Source organism: Varroa destructor, unplaced genomic scaffold (assembly GCF_002443255.2).
Source record: "Varroa destructor unplaced genomic scaffold, Vdes_3.0 BEIS01000002.1, whole genome shotgun sequence".
In the NCBI taxonomy this organism is placed as follows: domain Eukaryota; kingdom Metazoa; phylum Arthropoda; class Arachnida; order Mesostigmata; family Varroidae; genus Varroa; species Varroa destructor.
The window spans coordinates 55,651,774-55,676,940 of record NW_019211455.1 but is presented as its reverse complement, the minus strand read 5'-3'; the positions used below and the strand labels follow the sequence as shown (position 1 = coordinate 55,676,940).

The 25,167-nt window shown below is 41.6% G+C and overlaps 1 protein-coding gene and 1 long non-coding RNA gene across 3 annotated transcripts in view; one reads left to right on the top strand and one right to left on the bottom strand.

The window, feature by feature from the left end:
• Positions 1 to 24,797, bottom strand: part of RhoGAP102A (Rho GTPase activating protein at 102A) — a 30,240-nt gene extending 5,443 nt beyond the window's left edge. Inside the window, exons 1-9 of the mRNA XM_022791205.2 lie at positions 22,526 to 24,797; positions 14,457 to 14,616; positions 14,027 to 14,137; positions 10,161 to 10,300; positions 9,884 to 9,988; positions 9,264 to 9,564; positions 5,509 to 5,668; positions 2,955 to 3,103; positions 2,468 to 2,604 (exon numbers count right to left, since the gene is read on the bottom strand). Of these exons, the coding sequence (XP_022646940.1) occupies positions 2,468 to 2,604; positions 2,955 to 3,103; positions 5,509 to 5,668; positions 9,264 to 9,564; positions 9,884 to 9,988; positions 10,161 to 10,300; positions 14,027 to 14,137; positions 14,457 to 14,616; positions 22,526 to 22,639 (1,377 nt within the window). The 5' untranslated portion in view covers positions 22,640 to 24,797. The remainder of the gene's footprint in view (positions 1 to 2,467; positions 2,605 to 2,954; positions 3,104 to 5,508; positions 5,669 to 9,263; positions 9,565 to 9,883; positions 9,989 to 10,160; positions 10,301 to 14,026; positions 14,138 to 14,456; positions 14,617 to 22,525) is intronic.
• On the top strand, positions 13,449 to 14,607 carry LOC111244288 (uncharacterized). Of its 2 annotated transcripts, none has more exons than XR_002670837.2 (3): positions 13,449 to 13,666; positions 14,072 to 14,172; positions 14,467 to 14,607. It is a non-coding gene; the product is annotated as an uncharacterized LOC111244288 (long non-coding RNA). The 2 variants fall into 2 exon arrangements; XR_002670836.2 differs by having other exon boundaries at positions 14,059 to 14,172.
• Positions 24,798 to 25,167: the final 370 nt, after the last annotated feature.

Sequence of the window (25,167 nt, the reverse complement as noted above, 5' to 3'; positions counted from 1 at the left end):
TACGTGAACAATGAATCTGCCGACTCGAACATGTCTTCTTAACATTGCTTAGTACAGTTATAGTAGTCTACCTGCAGGACCAATTCGGCTGGGTACTAATTCATTATGGGCACTTATCGTAACTGAAGAATCACAGACACCGTAGTTCTCGGTTGCCAAATTGCATATGACCCAACAAAACTTTTTATGGATATAGCGTCGACCATAGTGATTATTATATTATTAAACGATTATTTATCTCTATATTATCTGGACAATAAACTTTCGATAATTAAATTGCTTATTTACTGGATCTTTAATTGCTATGTTATATCAAATTCACACGAAAAATCAAATACTTCAACTTACAAAGCGCACCCAAGCCATTAGTACTACTGTTTCAGCACGTGTCACAATAATAAGTCTGCCGATAATAATTCGTGCCCATTAAACCAATTTAATATGTACGTTTGTGAAGCCATCAGGAAAGTTCGGTTTAGCACACAAACATTTTTCAGTTCTGTCTTGAACAACTATCGAAATCAACGTGTGGTTATATTCGAAATGATCTGAATAATTACCATTCTGCTCTCAACATAATGATTATATTAGGCCCTTATTGCAGTTTTGGAAGTAAGCCATGTTAAAGGCTTAAATTCAAATTTTCCCGGGTTTTTTCGGCTTTATTTTACAGAGAAGGCTGAGTTATAATTTACCTGCATCGTTAGCTTTACACATTACGGGAACGACAAGTAATCATATCGAATGCTATAATCATGCATTGTCATCATTTATCAAATGGAATAAGAAGACCTTGTGTTGATTTCAATGCAGACTAAGTCTATTTGAAGACTGACGCCACCAAAGTCCTATTTGGCCTGTGTTCCAGTAGGCTTTTACATAGGTATCCGGCAAATCTATATTTTTCAAATGGTTTAAAGATAGCTATAATGAACCGATTATCAATGCCGATAAAGGACTGATTCTAGCTGCCGTAAATAATGTCGCTATCCGTCTAGCGCTTGATAGTAGTCCGGCTTATTTAATTATTATAAACAGGTAACAAACTTCCTTCGTAATCTTTCGCTCAATACCGTCCAGATGGTCATACATCAGTCGCAAAATGGTCACAAAAATACCGCAGCAATTGATTCACTATCTGTTTTATTGTTCACAGTATTTATCACTGCCATCCAATTTCAATTTCGTACGAAAAGGGTAAGGTCGATGCGTCTCCCCATAGAGGAAGATCCCGCCTTAATAGACCTGATACTTCCGATCGATATTTAGCCTATACAAGACTCGTAGCCTGTCTAATAATAGTATGGTGTTATACGCACACGCAAATTTCGGGCTTACCGAATCTTCCCCGACGACTTCAGACCTGTATGTCTGTACATTTTTGCTACGGATCTATTATTACCAAGTCTTATTGGATGGGTCCGAAGAGATTTCCTTCACCACCGTTCTGCTTGAAAACGTTTGCTTGTTGTTGTTGTTTTTCGTAGACCGCCCTTCGCCTCAAGCGGTCTTCGTCGACTCTAATCAAATGTATGTGTCTGGCGCGGTTTTGATGTTTAGCAATGGTGATCACGGAAAGAAATTTCTCTAATTTCAGAGAATCTTCGAACGTTCTAAATAAGGCAGACAGCTAAATATCGTATTCAAGGCGGTACGGCGTTATGGAAGGGTACGTTGATGCTGAGAAATAATCAATGTTACCAAGACAAACAGGTAGACAGCTCTTCCCTCCATGGAACACGATGCGTTGGAACACAACGGCTTAAGCTTGCTCCATACATAAAGTTCAGCCGATAATAGTCGCGATGATGATGATGAGAATAATAATAATAATGGTTGGCATACAAAAACATATGTTATTAAATAGTAAAAATTAATTTCAAACACAACATCAATTTGATTACAATGAACATTATATATATATATGTATATAATGCTGTACAAATGCTCATATGAGTAGGACGAACTGCGTTCGTATATACCTATGTAGAGCCAGATTCGAGTCGATATAGATATTTAGGAACTACTGCCTAATACTTAATCCAAAATTTAACATATTTACCCATAATTGCATGGAAAGAGTATCTGTGTCAAGGGTCATGAGTATCAGAACATGACGATGTATGTGACAAATTTTATAAGCTATACTGGACGCCTTAATAAATCGTTATAATTATATCCATAAATTTACAGTGTTATTGAATTTCTCTTTAGGAAGCGCCATATTCAAATAATTCTATGCGAAAATTGTGCAATATTTACAGTTCGTTGTGATATTGTTCCATCCGGTATTGTGGTTACTACTGAGAGTGAACAAACGAAACTTGTAGCCCATAGAAAGTCAATTATTAATGTAGTAAGCATCTGCTAAATGGGCACCTCCGAGCGCACCTACGCCTTTGAACCTACTTCACATCCTGACCTACACGGTTTGCGTTTGAAATCGAATGTTTATCTGTGTACTCACAGTGTCGTCCTTATTTGATGAGTGTGTGCAAATATTGCGTAGGAGTCTAAGGAGCGCCCATAGTATGTCACGATTGGCAGGTGGCAGCAAGCGAATTAAGTGCACGACGGACAATAGTTGCATCTCGCGAGGTAGCCCTGTCCCATAGGTGATTAGAGGAAAAGGCTAATTAGTGATACGTTTATACACACGTATTATGAAGATATTTGCGCGATACTTTTATGTCCATATATGTAAATGAGATTTAAAACGCACGTAAAAATGACCAACTTATATATAGCTTGACCTCGTGCCGGCATTAGGTTAATATTAAAGTACAAGGCAGATAGACCTTATGCCTGGCCTACTGATCACTTTCCAACTATCTTTAGAAAACCACAAAAAAAACGGCATGCCTTTTTAAATAAATTTATTGTTCTACTGATCATGATTAGAACAAGTAACGCCATCTAACAATCATTTCATAAGCAAATCACAAGTTACTTACGTAAGGTAGAAAGAAACGGGGAATAAAGCTGCCTCGTCATGAGAGGCTCCGGCAGATCCCTAAAGAACTCCTTTAAAAGTTGTGCCACATCGTGAGCTCCTCCGCCACCGCGAGGCCAGTTTTCCCATTCCTTTGGCCAATTCTCCCACCTGCGTAGTTAGACAATCGTAGCGACCTCTGGTGACAACAACAACATTAGCCTATTTGTTTATTAAAAGAAGTTGTTGGACATGAGGGCCATCGCAAACATCCAACCCATCGGTGCATAGAATGTTCTGTGAAGCACAGAACGCGCCCTATGTCAAGCTTGCTATTGTTATTAAATAATAGGAAGCAAACCAGACTAAAGATCGTGAGGAAGCGAGGCAAAACGCGTTTCTAATAAGTCAGCGTGTTGCCTATGCCTGCGGTGTACACATGCTTGTCGAAATCCGCCTTTAATGAAGTCTGTCGAAGGGTACTAAGGACAAAAAGAAACACAAATTACACCTCAACTGAGCAACCTCTATTAATGAAATGGAACTAGAACAATAAAACTATATTTCTTTAGTTACGTCTTTACTTACTCATGAATGGTTACTACATTGTATCGTATGTCAGGACAATGTAATAGTAAATAAGTCTTTATGTATCCAATATATATGGACAATGTTACGTGACGTATTTACTGTATGCTGTTGACGTATTATATATATCGTAAAGGAAAGTGTACGTTGCATTTCCTAAGGCTATTTTAGCAAATAAGTGGTGTCTTTTTGTTGTTTGTGCATTCGTAAAATATCGTGAATCGTACAATCAAATGTCTCTCTATTTAAAATACACGATAATTTCGAGGTCAACCACTATATCCGAGAAGGTGATTTGCAGATATCGTTTTTCAACGAGGAAAATCATAAAACAGAACGAACGGCTAGCAAGGTTACGGCTGGACAATACGATAGATGATGCTTTGCAGTCAGATTTAAAGGACGGGGCCATCTGGTCATGTAAGGATAGCTCATCTGAGGTGGTGAGGAACCTCATCAGGGTGACCTTAGCCTCATGGCCCAGTGACACTAGTCACTTCCCCAACTGGCCTGTAATACCGTTAAATGAAGATCAGGGCTAATGCAGAATGAATCTTGACAGAATAACTGTCTCGACGGAAGTACGTTCAATTATCGAGCCTGAACCTCATACTCAGTCTACATAAAATAGGTTTGGTGTCGCTGGTCGTATGTGAACCGTATCACTCATATTAAAAATATATTGTTTTCTTTAGTACCTTTTCGACATAACGCAAAATGGCTCCCTGACACTGAGTTGATAGGAGTGTGTACCCATTCGGCAGCTTTACCCGATAATGATTAGAATTTAACAGCGCATTTTACCACTAACCAAGAGACAACAAATATATATCTCAAACCCAACTCAGGCTTTTCAAATAAGAATGCCTAAAACCGCTTCTTACCCCGTATACAATTCAATTTCCGTTAAAATAGCTTCCGTGAAATACTTTACAATCATCTAGTACCCTTATATTGAAAAAGATTCTTATTATAGGCCAATTTACTTGACGAAAATCTGTCGGACAACTAGCTATTCTGTTGATAGCTATCTATGTTGTATTAATTGAGCAGATCTGAAGCAAAATTAAAAAAAAAGATAGAGAAATGCTCATCTATTAGTACTTGTCAGAAGTGACACACAGTCATTACGAGAAGCATGTTTCACATAGTTAACGATATATTTGGAAGGGTTACAACAGAGAGTTGTCGGATGTTATCGGGCTCACAGCCAGAATTTATATCAATAATAGCAATGCAAAGAATAGCGTTTTGCCTAATGTTGAGAAGTTCGAATATCAGGCTTGTTTTATGTCCAGCTATATTCCTTCTAGTCGAAAACAAGCAGGCAAGCCTTATTTGCAGTATTACAGTAAACGCAGTTACAGATGACTTACGTCCATTGTCCTGCAGGCAAATCTGCCTAAATCAAAAACAGGCAAGTAGAAATATTAGGACATTTGCTTTTACATGCCACAACTTATCATCTATGTTAGATATTAGTGGTATATCTATTTAGTAAACTTAAAGGCACATGAAGTGGGATCTGGGTCTGGAACCGGGCGTAGTCAGACATACTTTGTTTCATACTGGAAGAGACCGGCAGCCGTCCGAAGCAATGGTAGGCTAAAGCAATTCTTCACGTAAGACTACAATGTTCGTTTATTTGTATGCCACAGTTCACCATCTGCCTGCTTATCTAACGGGATCTATTTTTCACTTACAGACATTAGCATGCATCCGTGCAGCTTCAGGCTATCCTTGTTTTAAATACGACGCATACATTATTCAGCTGCCTCTGCATTTAACTCGTACATGATTGTCTTAAACATCCATGTGAAACTCATCATTCAATAACGGGTTTCAATATTGTTATTTTATGTTTCCTAATATTGTCAAGAACAGAAGTTCAAGGTCGAAATTCCGATTTAATTGACGTACAAAAGGACGTCCTATAAGTTTCATATTGAAAGCAAATGGCGTCCCTGCTTAACTTGCCAGTTACGTACCGTGTGTCCTCTCCACTGTCGGCGCTGTCTGCAGAGGCGAGCTCATCGGGAACACGAAGAAGTCGTTCAACTTGCTTCGAGCCTGAGTCAAACAACTCTCTTAGTTGACGTACCCTTCGTTTTGAGCTCGATACCCGAAATACACCAACCGTCGTAGGTCCTATTCAGGTAAGGGACACGCAAAGATTTGTAATGGAAACCTATAGATGTCATTAATATTAGTGTAAATGAGAAAGGATCATTATATAGACCGAATAAGTCGTCTCGACTTTAATAGTAAGTTGTAGAACAATTAAATAAAACCAGAAAGATACATGAACTTTGTCTCATTCTGTATACGTCAAATCTAAATCAAAATAATTTATTCACCCTTATAAAATAGTATTCTAAATATATACATATAAATTTATAACAATTTCGCATACGAAGTTCTACCGCTATTTTTCGGTTTGTTACCGAGCCAGTCTACCCAGCTGTCGAACTTGGCGGTCGACGAGAAGCATGACACATACCTATGTCCAATGCAAATACACTTATTAGGTCCTGTACTCTGAATCGCTAAATGTCGGTAAAACTCGGCAAGTGCTTTCCTTGTTTCGTCTGTTATGGTCACCATGATTCGGGACTGACCGCCGTGAATTACCGATTACATTTTATCAGACTTCTTTGGAGTGCTGGAGTTACGACAGGTTGAAACAGGGACAGAAGTCCTCGGCGGATAGCGCCATCCTCCCACAGAAGGTAGGCAAGCCTGTTACGGGTTGTCCGGCACAATCTCAAGCCTTTTTTGAGAAGCAAAACCTTTGTTCGATTCCTTTAATATAAGATCATCCATCCGAGATTAAGCAGACCCCGTAAACGGCAGCGTTGAGATTAACAAATCGCAAAGCGCTTTAAAGCAACAATTCGTGGGTATTATGTATTAAGGACAAACCTATCAAGGCTCTTCTGCATGTTTCTGTAAAGTGCTGGAAAATACCTGGGTTGTTATACGAGGTCAACAAATCCGGGTAGCTGAATCCGTTAACGTATGTTAGCGGTCGGCCCAAGAGATATAGCGTGTCATGAATGGTAACTCTGTCACCTCTTCTAAATCGCATTGCCTCAGGTTTAATTAAGTTGGTGGTCAGCTTCGATTCCAACATGGCTGAATGTGACCTGGTTAGGGCCTGCCGCACATGAGAGCAACTGCAATCGTAACTAGCTAAATCGTCTGCACAGAGTAGAACCTGTACCGTATTTATTAGTCCACGTATTTTGTCCACAAGATTGTTTAGGAGACTGTAAGGAGGTTTCATAAATTATCACTTCTAAGTCACATCTGTGATATGGGAGAACGTTGGCAGCTCTAACACCTTACCGCCGATTGGAATATTGCTCCTATTAAGTTGAGCACATTCGCGGCAACTTTGACATCGGCAAGGATGCTTGAGGCTATATTCTTTGGAGCGCAGTCGGAAATAGCCTTGAAACTCACAAACAGTTACCAAGTATACTGCCGATAACTACTTAAGATTCGCATTTTCGCGTCATCAGGTAGGGTTTTGCATGTTGTTTTGGCCAAATGATCCTCCTTGGGTATTGCACTTACACTCGCACACAGGAGTATGCTTAATGTGCTCCTTAACAGACACGAAAGAAGTTTAGAACAAATGTTTTTCTTCGCGCCATGACGTCAATAGGCTTAGGATAACGGGAAGCGTTGTACCCCTCCAGTTAGAGGAAAGCAGTCTGGAACGAAGACGCTCGTTGAACGTAACCGTCCAGCACGACGCCAGCTCCACCGTAACCATGAGGTGGGTTCATTTTGAGTCCTGCCTGGGTCTGCTGCCCTCTTTGAGCGTATGCTCTAGAGCACCTGAGTCACTTCCAGGACAGACAATTCCTGGTTCAGCCTTTTGCGTTCGCCAGTTATCGGTTCGTTCCACGATGAGATCCCTGACGTGCGCTTTCAGTAGGTGAAAACACTAGTGAAATGGTCGATTAGCGCTGCGAAGTTCGTGGGACTCGGTGTAGGCCTGTGAGGGCCTAGCCATTTATATGACTGACGCTCGATTTCTCACATAAGCATAGCCTCTCGCTATAGGCATTTTGCACTGCTTAGTATATGTTTTCTGGCAGATTACTTAGACCGCTCCAATCAGTAGCCGCGCTGCACTGCCAGTTATAGTCTTGCCGATAGCCCAAATGCATCTTAGGCACGGCGAATGAAGTAGCAATTACAATGAATGATGTACACACGATGACTCCTGGGTCATGTTGGATAAACTGAAGATATCAAGATGTTGACGAGATGACTCGAATAGATTTCGACATCAATCGGCTTCAGTGCTGAGAGAATCTCGTGAGCTCATTCCCGGAACTTCTTCGAGTTTAACTTATGCGTTAAAGGTTAACTTCTCCGGACGGGCGATAGTCCTGTCCAACCTCAAGGTATAATCTATTACGTTACAATGTTTGACGAAAAGAAAAAATATCTAAGACAGAGATTATATATGTATGGCACGGCACCTATATTAGGACTTTTGTTTGTTTTCTTTTGAAATTATATCTAAATAAAAACAAATGTATTTTTCTTTGTATAGGTGATAAGTCTTATTTATGGTGGTCATGCTCAACCGCTACTCAATACAGTTTCAATTCTTACAGGTTTTAAACCACTCAACAAGTTTGTTTCAAATGTTCTCTGTGAAATTGTCCAAACTTTTTGTTGACAGCATAAGTGAACTGATGTTATCACCCCCGAGACATGTTGGATCATCATTTAATATGCCCCATGCATAGTAGTCCAATATGTTTAAATCCAAGGGGCAGTGTGATCACCTCAGAATATGCTTATTTTTCTGGCAGCCAACGCTGCGCTAATGGGCTTGTATTAGCTGGTACAGTATCTTCTTGTAGAAAGACATGTACTTACCATTTGAACACTTCAGCTATCAATGGTTGTACAACAATTTATAGAACATGCAAATAAACTTCCTTACAAATAAGTTAGCATTTCTAGAAAAAAAAGTATAATGATATAACGTGTCCATCACACAACATTAGTCTTAGACCATCAACGTTTGCCGACAATTTGCTTAAGGCCACAATAAACACATGCTCATTAGCAAGTCCACGGACATTTCTGCTGTTTATTTTTACCTCAGGGAAAAACTTATCTTTGGAAAAAATCAAGGTCGAACTGCTAGCTCATTTTCGAAAAAAAACTGAATAAAATTAAATCTTTTAGTTCTATCGCATTCATAAAGCATTCATCTGACATGACATATGACGTAAAATTGAGGTCTTTATGAACAATTTGTCCACTTATCGCACACACACTCACATTGGGTTTCTTTACAAACGGCCTTATCGAAGCAGGGGAGTAATTAAAGATGTACTTTTGGATAGCAAAGCCTAGCGTTAGGAACCACACCGTTCTCTCTTTGTCGCGGACCTTCCGCCGTCCTGCGCTGGAACCTACTGTTGCTTCTTCTGCGGCCACAGTCTCGATATGCTGTCGATTTAAGGTAATCCAAAAAGTTCATGATCACGGTGGGATTCGTCCTGCATAACTGAGTAATAGCTGATTTTCACTTAAGTTTCGAAAGGAACACCCCGTTGTTCGTAGTGTCGAATTTGTTCTATTGTAGAAAGAACTGGCTTCCGGCAGGTATACGGATGAACGCATGCCCGTTACGACAAATAATCCACACAAGTTTGTCTGATATGTATCGGCGTATCGTATGTATATATGTGTGCTGTATACTTACCATACTTGTAGAGATATCGCAGGCAAGAGTTGACAACGCGTGGAACCCGCGGTCCCGTGCGTTCATCGGAAAGGTTAAGGGAATAGGTAGACGAAGTGCCTCCGGTGCGGGAAGCGAACGTTCGTCGGGTAATCCGGCCGCCCCTGGGTTCCTCGTCGCCACCTTCACTACCAGCGCTTTCAGTTACCGCTAGTAAACTGACTGCGGACATGCCTCCAGTCATTGACGACATGCTTACTGCTCCTGAGGCCCCTAGGTCAGCGCTCTGAGTTCGTTCCCGACCTGCCCCAGCCCCCTTGCCCTGTGGAAAAGCAAATGCTCTTTACTTACTCCGAAGAACGTTATAATATATATATCGAAGACTAACTGTGCGTGAATTCAAAAGGCGATATACTAAGTTTTTGCTCAACGTATGCAGTTTTATTTATGAAAACAGTTTCACAAACGAAGTCCACTGACGTCTGCGACCTAGAAAAAATACGTACGCATAATTACTGAGCATTTCTCAGAAGTCACTCGTTCTGGCTACCATTCTGAGGTAGTTCAATCAGTGTTAATAAAGTCAACGTTTAATTTTGATTCGCTCTGATTGAAGTAGTTGCCTAATGAAATAGACTAACCTTTTTCGATGGCGTACCATCGCTTTCCATTTCCCAGGGGGTGCCGTCTTCACTGTGCCGCCGTTCCTGATCGGCTTCTTCGATTTCCTCTTCATCTAATGAACCCTAGATGTGTTCATTATCAATTTAAAGAAAGACGCAGCAAATGTTTAACTACTAAATATTATCAATTTAGTTAACTTCATACATGTATGGGCGTTCTTATCTTCCCTTTGAGGAACTATTTTCATTCATCAGTCCGCAGTTACAGCTGCAAGAAGATATGTAAATAACTTACCTTAAATCTCATACTGTAGGTTAATTCATGAAGGGAATCCACGTCAGCCAGAGTACTTTCTACTCCGTGAATTTTGGCATCCTGCCCCAAAAGCCGAACCAGACAGACTCCGAAGCATGTTTTGTCTTCTAATGGCGTATCTGAAAGCCATAACGAATCAATGAAGATCATAAGTAGAGATTGGGTGAAAACGACGAGCTGCAAATCCACAACACTGACCTCGTCTACTTACCTAATTTTTTGTTGAAATTGTTCGCGTTAATCAAACATTGTACATCGAATATTTTATAGCCGAATCTTATTGTCTACTTAGTTTTGCCCTTCATCCGGACTCTTTGTGTACGGCGGGGCATGAAGCTTCTGATGCAGCACGCACCATCACGTAGCCCCTGTGGCTTTAAACAAAATTGTTATTTTTCCACCGTCAATTATATTACCGATTTCTTGTCGATACAATAGAACTTGAAGTTTATACTATGAAAACCGCGCAGTCAACTTAAAACTTGAGTAGGTAATCCGATTTTGCTTACTCCGAGTGCAGCGAATCGTGTCGAAAGTCGCCTTGAGATAACTAACGATAGTACTCGGTAAATAATTCTCGCCGAATGCTGATTACTTCCTTTGTTATGTCGTTCAAAGAACCGCTCATTACCACCAAGTCGTGTTAAGGACAGCGGATCGCACGGAGAGACGAGTTTGCAATCGGCCTCATTGAGAGCGAAAATCTTCCCGTGTATCTTGAATCACTAGGCGCTATCGTATCCGAGGCGTGCATCCACATAAAAGCTATAGAGAAATCAACAAGTTTTATTTAACAGTATTTGGGCGCTTGTCAATATTTCGACCTCGGACGAAACCGTCACCATTCTACACCGCAAAGCTGCTACGGTTGCAGCATAGCTGCGACACGACCCGGTATCCAATTTTCAGGACAAATAAACAAGGTCAATCAATGTGGCTTGCAGGCTCTTGCGAAGGAAGTCTAATCACTACATTTTGTATTAATATCGGAAGTGAGATTTCCCTATTAGTTCCTAACAGAACTCCGGTTTAGAACTTTAAATTCACCAGGAGATCTGATGTGGATTCGGTAACGTGCCAATGAGCGCGTATCTGGGCAGGCAACAATCGTTCGAGCGTGCCCACAAAATAGCATTTAGAAGCGCAGGAAACGGCGGTGACATTCACATCCCTCCCACGAACTAATGGTAATAGCGAAGAGGCCGTCCTAAACCAATGTGCTTACCAAAGCTGATATTGTAGTCCATCACTATTCTACGAATTACCTCTCTGCTGAAATTATATATTCATTTTCAGAAGTCTTACAAGTATATGCAATAACATTTAAGCTTAGACGAAAAAAAAAAATAAACCTTTGCCTCTGACGACCACTGCCTCTAGTGAACGTAATAAATGAACCAGCGATTTGTGCAGCTTTCGTGCTGCGAGACAAACAACTAATTTTCTACAATATACGATTCGCAGTGCTCGTAGTAGCTGCCACTTCTTTCGGCGGCCGAAGTCTCCAGAGCTATTCAGCTCTCACGTTTTCTCACAGCATGTACTCTCTGCTGCATCGACAAGAGATCGCTTACCTAACTGACGGTAAAGGAACAACAAAGTGATTTAAGGCCACCAGAGCTATGCAGTGGTGCCTTCTCTACGGTCATGCTGTGACAATCACTTGACATGTCGGATGCAAAAATATCGATTAGATGACAAAACCAACAAAACAATGAAGATTCTGCTTAGAAAGGCGCAACTTCTTCGCAAATACACATTTTAACAGGTTTTGAATAAATCGAAAAAGCAAGCAAAGTCCATGTTGAAATTTTTGCTGGAAGGTGTACAGTTTGTCATTTTTGTTGGCGAATTGTCGTTTGTCAAAACTCCTAAGTATAAGCTCCTTTTGTGTCATTGGATCATTTGTGTATTGGCGATAATTAGTGTATGTCGTTAACTTTTTGTTTATCTTCAAATATCCCTGCTTTTAGATCATTTATTTACTCCAAGAGTCCTTTGTTTAATACTGAAATAATTTAATCTTTTGTGTCTAAGAGTGTCTTGCATCGGAAAAACGATGTTATGGATTTCATCTTCTTAACGTTTTTTCTTCGCCAGTTGCGCAGCTGTACATAGCATTAAATCCTAACAATAAAAAACCGATGAGTAGATAATAGTTTTTCCTCTGCTTTGTTGTTTCTCCATCAAATCGCTTGTATTGAATGCTCTGCTTGGACAAATCCCTGATGCAATGCCACTCTGCGCTATCGATCGATCCATGCTAAACAGAACAGTCCCCGTCATAGCTTAGAGGGTAACTGTTTGTATGTTCATTTTAGGGACACGTTCTACCATCTAGGTTCGCATAGGTGCACTTCATTTCGTGCTGGCAGGAACCAGCCGTCATATCGACTGCTCAAAGGCGATACCGGATGTAAAATCTGAAACAAAGACGACAGCTGAGAGCTGTAGCCTATGCTACGTAAAGACAGAAAAGGTACCGTAGTTTAGACACAGTCACCGATTGACGTCATCAATGATCGACGGAAGAATGACATGTTCTCATACGGAAAATGCCCTCGTTTGATCAATGCAAAAAGTCTATTTTCCAACAAAAATCCTGTTTCGTTTTTGCATCAACAACAGAGAAAATGCAATTTGTAGCTTCTCGTATGTGCCTCACAAACCTCTTGACTCGTGTCAGATGCTTCCTAGCAATTAGCCATTATAGTCACCCCGTCCAGCTTTGATAAATGCGTAAAGTGACGTGTATCTTGCTGTTACTATATTAAAAGCTATTTGTTGCTAAACTTGATCGTTGGAAATGTTTTATGAAATGAAAAAAAAAAAACGACAAAGAAAAAGCTTTTAGTCAAATCTATAACGTCCACGCTATAGATAACGCCTGTTCTGTAACGTAATAGATCCCTTCCTATAATATAGTTAGCCCTCTACCATATTTGTGTAGGAATAAATAGGCATGTGCAGAGTATGTATCTGATAGCATGTCCACAGGACCTAACTCAGATCGATCTGTGTTATTGCAGTCCGTAAAGCGGCACTCGTCCGAGATATTTCTGTTCGGGCGATCCAAAGCATGTTTGCAATCGTGATAGATATCTGAAATCAATAGACTAGGTTGTATATCTTATAAGCATGAAACAATCCCCTCAGCTTGAGTTGCCTTTCGAAATGGTGCCCGTGCCCCCCACCCCCCTGAGCTGCTTCGATCCATCTATAACGATTAGAACATGAATCTTAAATAGTTTTTTGCCGGTGATCGTTCATTGAGTTGTGTGTGAAGAAAAACGAAGTATAAGGCTCAACGCACCGATGCACGACTCTTAGAGCATTTCAAAGAAGTCGTATCGTAACGCACTATTCTCCAAATAATACAATGCAACTGGAATACACAGTTATATCTCATATTGTTTTTTTTTTTTTATATCAGAGCTGACCACGCCAAACACGGAACGAGAAATACAAATGGACATCAACAGTAAGTAAGTTGCAATTGTCTGCGTTTCTGGCTAAAATGAGATAACTATTGAGAGTTCAGCGAGGATTTGTTTTGCAGTTAATTGTTATATTTATATTCGAGGAGAGAATCAAGTTAAAGAGAACACGTTAGACCTCCGAGATATGTGAAGGCGAGCCCAGTTCTTTTTTTAAATTGTTATTTGTGCATGATGAAACTTAATAGGGATTGGATGAATAGCAAGTTGTAACTAAGTTCAACGCGCTCGAATCATAAAGCAATTGATTGCATTCAAAGGGCAAGATGCACAATATGGTATGCAGGACACTTATAGGATACAGGGAAGGTAGCTTCTAAAACGATAGAGGAAAATATAGAGCTTTACCATTTTCAAATTTGGATGACATTTCAATGAAGCTCGTGGTCACAGCTTTCTTCTTGAGCAGGGCAGTAGGTTTCCGGCGAGATTTATGCGGCTTCGTCGGTTGATCATCGTCTGCAAAAAAAGGACAAAAAAACCATTCAAATTAAGTATGTACCTACACTGTACATATAGATATAATTTGTTCTCTTTTTATTTTGGTGCATCTAATATCAAAGTAAATTAACCGAGTGGTATTAGAAACGCGTAAATATTACAGTAAAACCATTTCGAAGAAAAGATATATTACAGATATGATGAATTTCTGCTGACTTCCACTGCAAACGCTGCTATCTTTTGCATAATCCGCATAGAATACAATCAAGCCTCTCTGTTTGTAACCCATCATCACGATGTAACGTTTTGCTAAAAAACACACGAATAAAACAATTACCTTTTGGTAGGGCGGGAATTTTGAATCCGGGCAATTGGTTGATTCTTTCGAGCGAAATGAGCGCTAACATTTGGGCTTCGGCGCGACTCAACGACACGAGGGAGGCGGATCCCACCTGAGCTCGGCACTGCCATTCGGTATTGCGCCACGCACAGTCGCCCTAAAACGAAAAGGTCCCCTGATCAAATAAACTATATAGAATAACCAAGATGATTTATAAGGAAAATATCATAAAACAAATATGTGTTATTTTTTGTTTCCTTTTTTTTGTGGCAAAACATATAATCCTTTTTTGATGCTTGCACTTCCTAATTGCTGTTAGTGGCTATTGACAGCAGCAGTTAGGATGACGCTCTTTTTGGGTCCCACTATCGTTTTTGCGGATTACCATAGACCAACCGTAAAGGTTTCAGAAAGAGGTTAAACCACCGTTCCGAGCAGGAATAATATATATATATATATATATATATATATATATATATATATATATCTATGTATAAACTTCCGGGAAATAGTAAAACTATTTGTTAAAGGTTTTTCGGATTGAAGCTCAAGTCTATACTGTAACATGAGGGAAGACTTTAACCGCTGAAAAGAAAGCATCGTTTGTGAAGACCGCTCTCGCCGTATTTACGGCGTCGTTAAATTCTAGGCTCTCCTGAAGCAATAGAACTGCAGAAAAACCAGATTATTTAATCCCAAATGCAAATAACATAGCAGGACTTTGTTTTTGTACCTCTAATCTACAAACTGTAATTGTTTTTACGGCATAAGTTAACATGATAAACAAATAACAAATAAATGTGTTCTAAAAAACCGCGATGTGTGCAGTCGGCACATGGCCAAAAATAGCAGCACGTATCATTTTCATAAGGAAATGAAGGTGTTTTTTTTTCTGTTGGCGTAATAATTCTAAGGTATCCAAGGGCTGCGTCATTGACATTTATGAAGACAAACTTAAAATTATATATACATACACCGATATTTAGATAATCGAATAGAGTAAATGATATAGTTCAAATAAAGATGAACGAGGTTCAACGCTGTAATCATTCGAGTTATGAAAAATATTCGAGCCCCTAGAAAGGCTGTCTCTTAAATTAATAGGATATCATTCAATCATCATACGTATGGGTGACGAAGGCCTTTCGTGGAAACGAATTTCACACTGGCCACACAATAAATAAAAGCGATACAAATCGGCACATTATTATCTTTAGACTTGTATAACAAATAAAAAAACAATGTTATTTAGGTGGTAAGATATACTGCGACGAGCTCTGACAAGTGTCGAGTACTTCTTGAGGCCAAATCCATTATTGAGAAACGCAGCGTTTTATGATCCAGACGAGCGTTAGAGTAACGCACCTATCCAGTAATACGAAAACGATTTCTTTGTTCCTTTCAGGACACTAGCGTCCAGCCATGTCGCTTGTTCTCCCCGCTCTAGCTTATGATCCCACTTCCTGTCATATACAACCTGTTTTTTGTTCTTTCCACGCATAGCAATTGATCGACGTTCAGTCTCTCGACTGGCCCGAAATGGATTGATGCCCGTTGGAGTTAATCACTACCAGTAAGTAGATGTCCGATCTAGTACGCCTACTCGACGCATCAAACGGCCTCTGCTTTTACGTTATTGAGCAAAGGGGTTCTGGTTGATCTAGTGAGCCTAGCAAATTACCTCATGTCAAATTCAGCGGCAGCTCCCATGCATCTTCAAGAACGACGACGATCAAGGTAGGCTTAATGTATGTCCCTGTCGTGAACTACCACTCGTTCAAGCAGCCCATCAAAAGGAGTCTGTTCCGTATTTGCGAGTTTCATTTATCTAGCTTTTTCAGGTCCTCCTCCATCGTGTTGTACGAAACACTCCGGCGATCTCTACCGACTCGACCCTTACTGACTAAACAGCCAGTAACCAAAATGCGTTAAAATTTTATAAATAGCCTTTCAGTGCATCTTGGTCGTCAAGCTTTTCCATCAAGGATATAGACAAAATGTATGTAGGCTTGCTTGCAGCCTTTATAGCGATATAGTAAACTGGTGCAGCTTACGTAACGCATGACCTCCCATCGAAAAATCAAATCTTAGTTCTAAATGGGTTTGGGAACTCTTGTACTGAACTGTCCAAACCGAACTTCTCTCGCACTGTGATAGGCCTGAACATGGAACTTCTGTTGATGTCGTTAGTTCGCCGCTCTTATAGAAGACTTCTCTTGAATCGGACATTGTTAACGTCTGCATACAAAGTATGGCCAAACTCGGAGTCAGACACAATCACCATCGTTTCTTTCTTTCGAAGCTGCTGTTTTAGTGAAGAGTCCGTCACCTGACGCAGCCTTGATCGTGAGACGCTAAATCAAGCCTCATGGATAATTTCTATATATTGTTCTTTATGTGACAATACATTAAATCTGGGGTTCGCTGCATTTGCTTTCCGCAGAACCCAAGAGGTGGTCTACTCGACCACTGCGACCCAGCATGTTAATAGCATTTAAACGTTGTCATCAAATCGTTAGCATTCAAAAAGGGACGACACATAGCGCGTACGGTTGCGCATTTGAGAACACCGGCAGCCGACCATAAGTTTTCTATGTTTTACTGCAGGCATTTCTGAACGTATTTCCTCTAAATTTATGATCGGTATCCTGAGTAGTCATGAATATACATAAAAATCCGTAGTAAGACAGCAGACTTTTATAGGCTTATCATGAAGACGCACATTATATGTATTACTCGTCAGATATTCAATTATTCTGACCTGAAAGCTACTGAATTAAAATTAATTTTGCCAACATCCCTCTAGATGGCACTCGTTCGTATCGTGGTGTTTGTATTAACTACAGTTGCGTTGGAAGCACGCTTTTTTTTGCCAGTAACTTGAGTTGACAAACATAACAAACATACTACAAACAAGTAACCAAACAAAATATGCTAAAGAATCGGTCGTTCTCCCCAGTTGCTGCGCCAGACACATTTAATTTAATCTATTGTTTATCGAAAGGCTGTTCGCTCGCCAAGGCCCTCCCCTGCACGTTTATCGTCTCGCTGAAAATTTTTTTTTCGTAGGAAACAATCGAAAATTATCCTTTCTGTTATAAAGCACCTCGTAGCTACATTATTCGATCCGTCCGATCGGAATGCCTGAACGATGTATTCGTCTACAGGGATGTTTCATGTGCTACCAGCTGAAGCTACACACGCAGCCAGCTGAGTCCATTTCAGCCAAATTAGAAGGGAATACCCCGCAGGCGAGGCATCAGTCTGGATGTAGGAACTATTGCTAATGTTTACATGCCTACAAGACGCTGCCAACATGTTTAAGTATTAGCGCCGAACAGCGTCCCACCAAGAGCATCCGCCGCCGTCAGTTATGATCTTGAGGCCACGCAAATAGAATAGCGTCAGCAGGTACAATGCCAGAGTACCAAGCAACACAGATGGTCCTCGAATCGCTGCGCTGGCCCACAGCACTCGACTATGATCGAATTATCACTTCTTGCTCGGCCAGTTATGTTTCTGTCTTCGTCATAAGCAGGATATGTCGCATCAGCGCAGTGGCATAGATAAGAATATGGACTTCTATTTATCGAATCTTAAGGAAACGTTCTTACGTACGAGAAAAGCCATCGACAAAACAAGGATAAAACATATTATACTGTATAACCATGTTCTGTGAAAACTATAGCCAGGTGTTTGTTACCGGCAAGACTATAAAAGGTAGACTCCATAAATAAGTTCAACTAGTTCGTCAAAATGTGCCCCAGATTTTAGACGAAGCGGAACAGATGTCGAACGTCCACACTATCTTGAGACAACACCTCGCGTTTTACTGAAATTGTTCCTAAACTGCGCAATAAACGCTCATTAGCCGACCTTACCTAAGTTCTACTGATAAGAGGGCTTCGTTAGGAGGCGCGCCTCGTTATATACGCAACTGGTGCTTCATACAATAATGAGTGCTTTGAAACTAGCTGATATTTATTCAGCAGCTTCGCGAAAATGGCCTGTCAATTCATTATATATTAGATGATATTGTTCTTATAAAAACTTAGTAGAAGTCACCAAGCTGCTTATTTGGGTGCAGCTTCGATCTCAGATTAACCGTTGAACTTCAGTTTTAGGGCGTTGCGTAGCCTTAAATTACCACTAGCTTTTAAATACTTTGAAACAAAACTAGCCCGTACTTCTCTTTGGAGACCTTCCTATTTCAAAATCAAGCCTGACGATTAATTCACAAACCTTTTTAGGTTCGATACACATAGTGACCATTCGCTAGGTCAAGGTTTGTCCTTAAAAGCAGGTTCCATTGTGTATGTCAATGATTACAAATACTGGTCCTCTGCAGCCTTAAACGAATTGGCTTTCTTCGAATGTTTGTCACTCGTGGAGGTCAAGGTCAGTGGTCCTTCTACACCGCTATTTCAATAAACCCAATGTAATGGCAGCAATCATAGAGGTTTAGGAGGACCTAATTCTGCCCGCGGTTAACCGTCAGCTTTAGATAGATTCGACAGCTCATAGCACATCTTGACCGTGTCACTATTCCTTTGCGCCGCTAGAACTTCGCAAGCAGAGAAATATGCCATAGAAATGAATATTTCACAGCCACTTGCTCTGCGCTAATACAGGGACTTTGGCGGGCTGTAACGAGCACGCGTTCATCTGGTCAGCTTGCCAGCAGACAAAAGCTAGCTGTTTCCTACAACAAACTCGTTACGGCGAGTATCAGGCGCGTCCTTTTTGGAATTGAGCAAACGGTTAGTCACTTGAAGATACCAGCACTTTTTGGCATACACACATATGGACCGAACAGCTCTCAACATGACAATGTCAGTTCGATCCCTTAATACTATCTAGAAAACGTTCGCGTCAGGCAAATGAGTCTGAACGAAACTGTAATTTATATAAATTACGCTGTATATTAAATAAGCATGGCCGTCAGAAACTTCCAACACATCTAAGAGACATTGTTGAACTACCCGAATACAGTCCTAGAAACAAAACATCAAAAAAAGCTATTACTGCTGTAGACCGGTATTTATTTATTCATGAATTTATATATAACGTTTGCATTATCCCAACTTGAGCACGTTTATCTGGTGGGATGTCTTTTATATCGCGCACGGCACACCTTGGCGCCTAGTGGATTTGATTTCAAGTCCGCGCGTGCCGGGTAAGATTCAATTGCCTCCAGAAGCGCCTAACGGATTCCACGACTTTCAGTGCCCTCCGCCGTTGGGGGCGCCTCGGAAAAGTACGCATAAGCTGGCCCACACAATTTGGCCCTCTGACCCGAAGCATGACGTGCTATAGCGGCCGTACCCGTTGTCATTTCTTCCAACAGTGAATCCACCGATCCCTGATCATTGGCGTTGGAAGAAACGTACTTCCCCGCTTTTGTCCGCATAAGTACTGACGTGCTTTAATCTATTTGCTACGGTCCGCAAAATAACCGGCGTATAGCTGTGTAATGTGTGTATGGCTCCGGTAGCTGGTTAGAAACACCAAAGACTCGACTCATTTAGGCGGCACTGGTCCGATCTAGGGCTCCTTCGTTGAAGGTGAACCTAGGAACCTTTTATCCTTCCGTATTATCGCCGCCCATTAAGGGCTTTCTAGTTGATACACTGAGGGTAGTATTTTTGGTAACGGACCTATGGATATATATATATATATATATTACTGGCCATATTACCGTTGTCACGGAAATAGCATTTTCGTGGGTGTGCACTTTGCACTTACCTGGTATATTTTTTTGTCTATTTTACGTTCGGTTTCTTACGTTTCGTTAGGTGCGCCTGGTTGAGACTTCAATTGTAGACCTTAAACACTCATTTATGTAATCTAAACCGCTAATAGCAATATTCCATTAGAAACCGTTTGGTAGTAGGTACTCCTAATGGAATACTCCTGCGAAAATAAATTTTAGCCCATTGCATGAAAGTGGCTATTTTTGTAGTTTAGTCAAATCAGCTATAGCACCAGCCAAGCTAGCAGTCATTGACTGTCTACAGTTTCATGCTACGTTTATAAAGCGTTTGCATGACTTGAGTCCGAGCATGCATTGAAACTGTCTGATCAGCCGGCCTAATTTAAGCCGGGTTACGGATTTCAATCCGTTTCCAGTCGCCCTTAGGGACCTATTTTGGTATCGTGTCATAGTCGTCCTGTGAGCCTGTAGCGCGGGTTTCGTCTCAGGTGCTCCGCAGTGTCAACTTCCCCATACCCCTTTTTCAATCAACCTGTCTGTGTGTTACGTTTAAGCGTTTGCGCATTATTCAGCACATATATATCTATATAAACCTACAGACTCTTACTCGCTTATGAATTTAGATGATATGATAGTTACATCTTATATGTCGATTTTACGTATCAACGTATTTATACTGATCCCTTACATTGTTCTTCCTAGTTGCATTTGCTACGTAAACCGCGTTTCGATGAAGCTGTCTCCAAATATTGGTCGTTATATAGATTTCTCATATTAGTTATATAGGTGTTATTTCATTACCATCGTGCTTTTTAATACACACCCCAGTACCAATATATAGAGAACCGAGCAGAGGCTAGAAAACCTGTAAAAAACTTATATTACAACTGATTTATTCAATGCGACAACTAAAGGCTGCTACGCCTAATCTGTATCTACGCGTTCCGCTGCAATCACCACTCCTGGATGACCCCATCTAAAACTGTGTGCCTACGTACCGAAACAAAAAAAATTTTATATTGAAACAATTAACACGAGTGATCGTGAGCGTCAATTTATTGATCCTAATGTAATTTGCCCATATAAATGTTACATATCATACAGCTGTTTAGCATGACACGGACAAGTAATTGGCCATGTATGTCAACTGCCTCCTAGCGGGCCTGGCAGGAGAATCTAGGGTTTTGGGGCTTTCTTTTTTCACTAACTGACTGTAAGTCGATAGTGATGAATAGCATTGTTAGAGCTGCGAAGTACTCAATTCCTCGTGGAAATTAGGGTTTTAAGCCAACTTTAGCTTTCTCTCAGCTCTATATGCTGCCGCAATAATAGCGATGTTCCGTGCTTTAGCGCACGAGGTAAAAAAGGAAATCGAGTTGGTTATATATTAATATTGGCCGAAAATCTTTTAGGATAACCTTTGTCTAGGTACACTGGATTGTCACATTAGATACAATGCTACAGACGTTATAGAGGAATGAGCCGTAGTAAGCGATTGCCAAATTTTATTCCCTTTCTAAAAGCATTTCTTATCTATTTGATATACGGAAAACGTGCTTATAAAAAATAGGTAATAGCTATACGATCGGTTCCCCTAAATGCAAACTTATAGATACAGAAATGAAGATGTATCGATTTTTTTTTCTTCTTTTTCTCCTTTTTACTTTTATGTTAAAGTTTTTTTAGTCCTTGTGAAAGTCGCTTCGTTCTCCTGACTAAACGTAGCGTGATTTTCAGGCTAGGTCTTGCAATGCGTTCGGAAATGTAGTCTTTGTACAGGCCAAACAGGTGTTCGAAATCTCTGAGCTCCGGTTTATACTTCAAGCAATCCGCTGTTTCAGATATAAACGCAACCCAGTGACACCAAGGGTCTATCCCTAATCAAATATATACGGCAGTACATGTTTTTTCTGCTTGATAAGCGAGTCTATGTACAGCTGTCGTAACCACTAATTGATCAGAGACAATAGAATGAGGACTGGACGTATGACACTCTGAAACATAGTGAATCCACTTACGTGAATTAAATACTATCAATAGAATATGCCCATCATTGGTTACTGGTTAATTTTGAACAATTATATCTGATCCGTCTTTCCGAAATCACTTATCAATATGCGCGATCATCTAGTGATTAATACCTCCGTCTATTTTTAGATCTGGTATCGTTTCCTTTGATCGTTTGCAAGCAAAGAGCATTCAACCTTTAACCCGTCTGTGCGATTGTTGTTGTATTCTGCATAACGCATAAGAGATGCGGTATGGGTCACGTATCCCAAGGCCCAAATTCTGACGAGTAACTTACGCTCATTGCGGGTCAGCGTTTTTTCAACACGCTCAACGCGTCACTCACCTCCGGCATCCAGGTACATGGCTGCAGAACGCCTACCCGGGATTGGCTCTTTGCGCGGCTCCGCGCCGAAGATCGACTTTTGTGGCCCGAATCTCCTCCGCTGCCCCCGTGCATAGTTTTTACATTCCTTGCGCAGATTTAGATACGAAATAACACCAGCGACGACGACCACTCAGAGAAAAACGGCAAAATCTATAGATTTATAGCCACACCGTCTTCGGCACGCATCGAAGCTTATACACGCGTGCACCTTGTTCTTTTTATTCCTCAGACATCACCATGATCCACCATCATCCCGTGCAGGCTCCGAACTCAACCGAAGCCTTTTCTGTGCATAAAGCACCACTACGCCATATGTCCCCTTAGCTTTCGTACGACGATGCAGTAGTTATCGTTACTCCATAAAAATCTCTGCAACGATCGTGACAAGATTACCTATACCTGCAGAGAAGATATCCATTTCGGCTGTTCGAACCCAATGGCGAGTGCACTAAAGAGCAGCAATTCGCTTCTAACAATTTTCACGAAAACCAAATAACTTCAGGCAACAACTGACCGAACAAGAATATCGATCTGGGCCAAACTGCTTTCATCCTGTTTCAGTCGACGGATTATCTAAAGCACACACAAGTGATCGAGCCATTGCTAACAGCAGATAATGTTCTCTCGATCTCTCCGAGGGTTTAGTCCCTTCTGGAGGGTTGCCTTCCCGATCGTTATTGACCAGTCGGACCGCCACGATAGCACGAGCCGTGGTCCCACCAGGGGTTGATGTTGTCGGTGCTTCTGCTGGCTATACCCGTGGCCTGCGTCGGGCGCGGTACTCGTCGATGGCAGCCATGTTGATTTTTGCTTAACACCCACAAACGCCCCGGGCCACAGACCGCAGACTAACAGAGTCGTTGCCATAGGCCAGAACCAGATGTATCGACGCCGATGGCGGCGGTGGCGTCGGCTGCGACGATCAACTTAGCCCGGCCGGTCCGAAACGGCTTCGGCACCTCTTGCAGGTTTCCTCGCGATGCCTACCCTAGGGCGCCCAGGGTAGGTTAGCTAGGTTCGCCAAGCTAGGCTGTCTGGCTCGCTTGATGTCTAAGAACTCTCTGGGTTGCTGCTACCATACTCGCCATCACGGGCCATGCATGTCGTGACCATCTACGATGCTTTGGCGCCGAGCTACTGCCGTTGCTGCTGTTCGGGGCTACACTCAAGCTGCACTGACTACACTATGAAGAAAAGCAGCTACGGCATTGGGAACGGCTTTGACGGTGGCTTGTGTTCGTGCTGGTCCTCCTCGTTGGTTCGGCTCGCTAGCTTATTCAACATTGCGGTCCCTTTGTAGCCCAGTTGGACAGAGTACCATCGTCTCCAGCCCGACCACTGGTAGTCTAGCCCCAGACGGTTTAGCTCGACAAGGCGGGGCCTCGTCCGATACCCAGCCGACGACGGCCTAAACAACGTTAACTTTCCAATAGCCCTTTCATAGACAGTATCAGAGAGTAGCATGGGCCCACGGTACAGATTCACATTGCACACAAACATCACAACGCATCGAACCAGACACGCAGTGTGTCCGACACTCCTTTGGCAGCTGATTATAATGCCCGCGGCAGCGACAGCAGCGTACGCACCAGACAACCAAAAAGGAGGGAAACTGAAAGAGAAAGTTAAGGACAAAAAAGATAACGACGACGATGTCCGTTTATTCCCTAGATCTCTGCCGTCCTGAAACACCCATTCTTACCCATCCACAGGCCAGCGACGCCCTGAGCTGTAACAGGCACATACGAACCGCCACGGCAATCGACCCTCGGCCCTCGTGCCTACTCGGGCTACCACGACTTTGTCAATAGGTAGAGTTCCAGTACAGTTTTGGTGCAGTCTTGACGTCAGAGTTACTGAACCCGCTAAAAAAGAAACGAGACAAGAAGAAATTGAACCTGATACCGACAATCGCATAGAGCAGCAGCTAAGGAAGATTCAGTGGCCGCTCCGAGAACGCTGCCCGATGTACATTCTAGACTAGTTAGGTTCACAATTGCATATGGAGAAACATCGATCAAATTAGTTCCTCGAGCGGATCGAATGCTCTGCAGAGTTGGTAAGATAGATGTGGAACATTTTTAAAGGGCTGGTGAACAGATCGTAGAACAAACGGCCTGAAGCGTCCTGAAGCGAAATGATGGTACTATGTTGCAATCTCAATGCTGCGACGTTTCACATTGCTTCAGAAGAACCACAACTCACATTGTCATGGTGCAGAAAATCAATGGTCGCGGGCGTTATGTTTGCTTACGCTCGCTGCTCCTGTCGTCCGCAACATGTTAATGTTATGATAGACTCGTGCGGCCTATCCCCCTCCGTCAGTGGCCATGCGGCTGGGGCAAGGCGATACTTTGGGATGTTTTTCCTTCGAAAACGTCGTTCTGACTGATTATTAACTATTGGCGCCCTTGAGTTAGCAGCTAGATGACGTAAGCGTTTCAGGGCCACTCAGGGTTTGTTATTAGTTCGTTGGTCCGCTATGTCTCTTTGATCCTCTCGAATTGGTAGCGAAGGTATCAATAACATCGGTAACATTTGCCTCGACACGGCCTAGCGCGGAGTTCGGCCCTGCCACAAACAAAACAGGAATTCAGCTT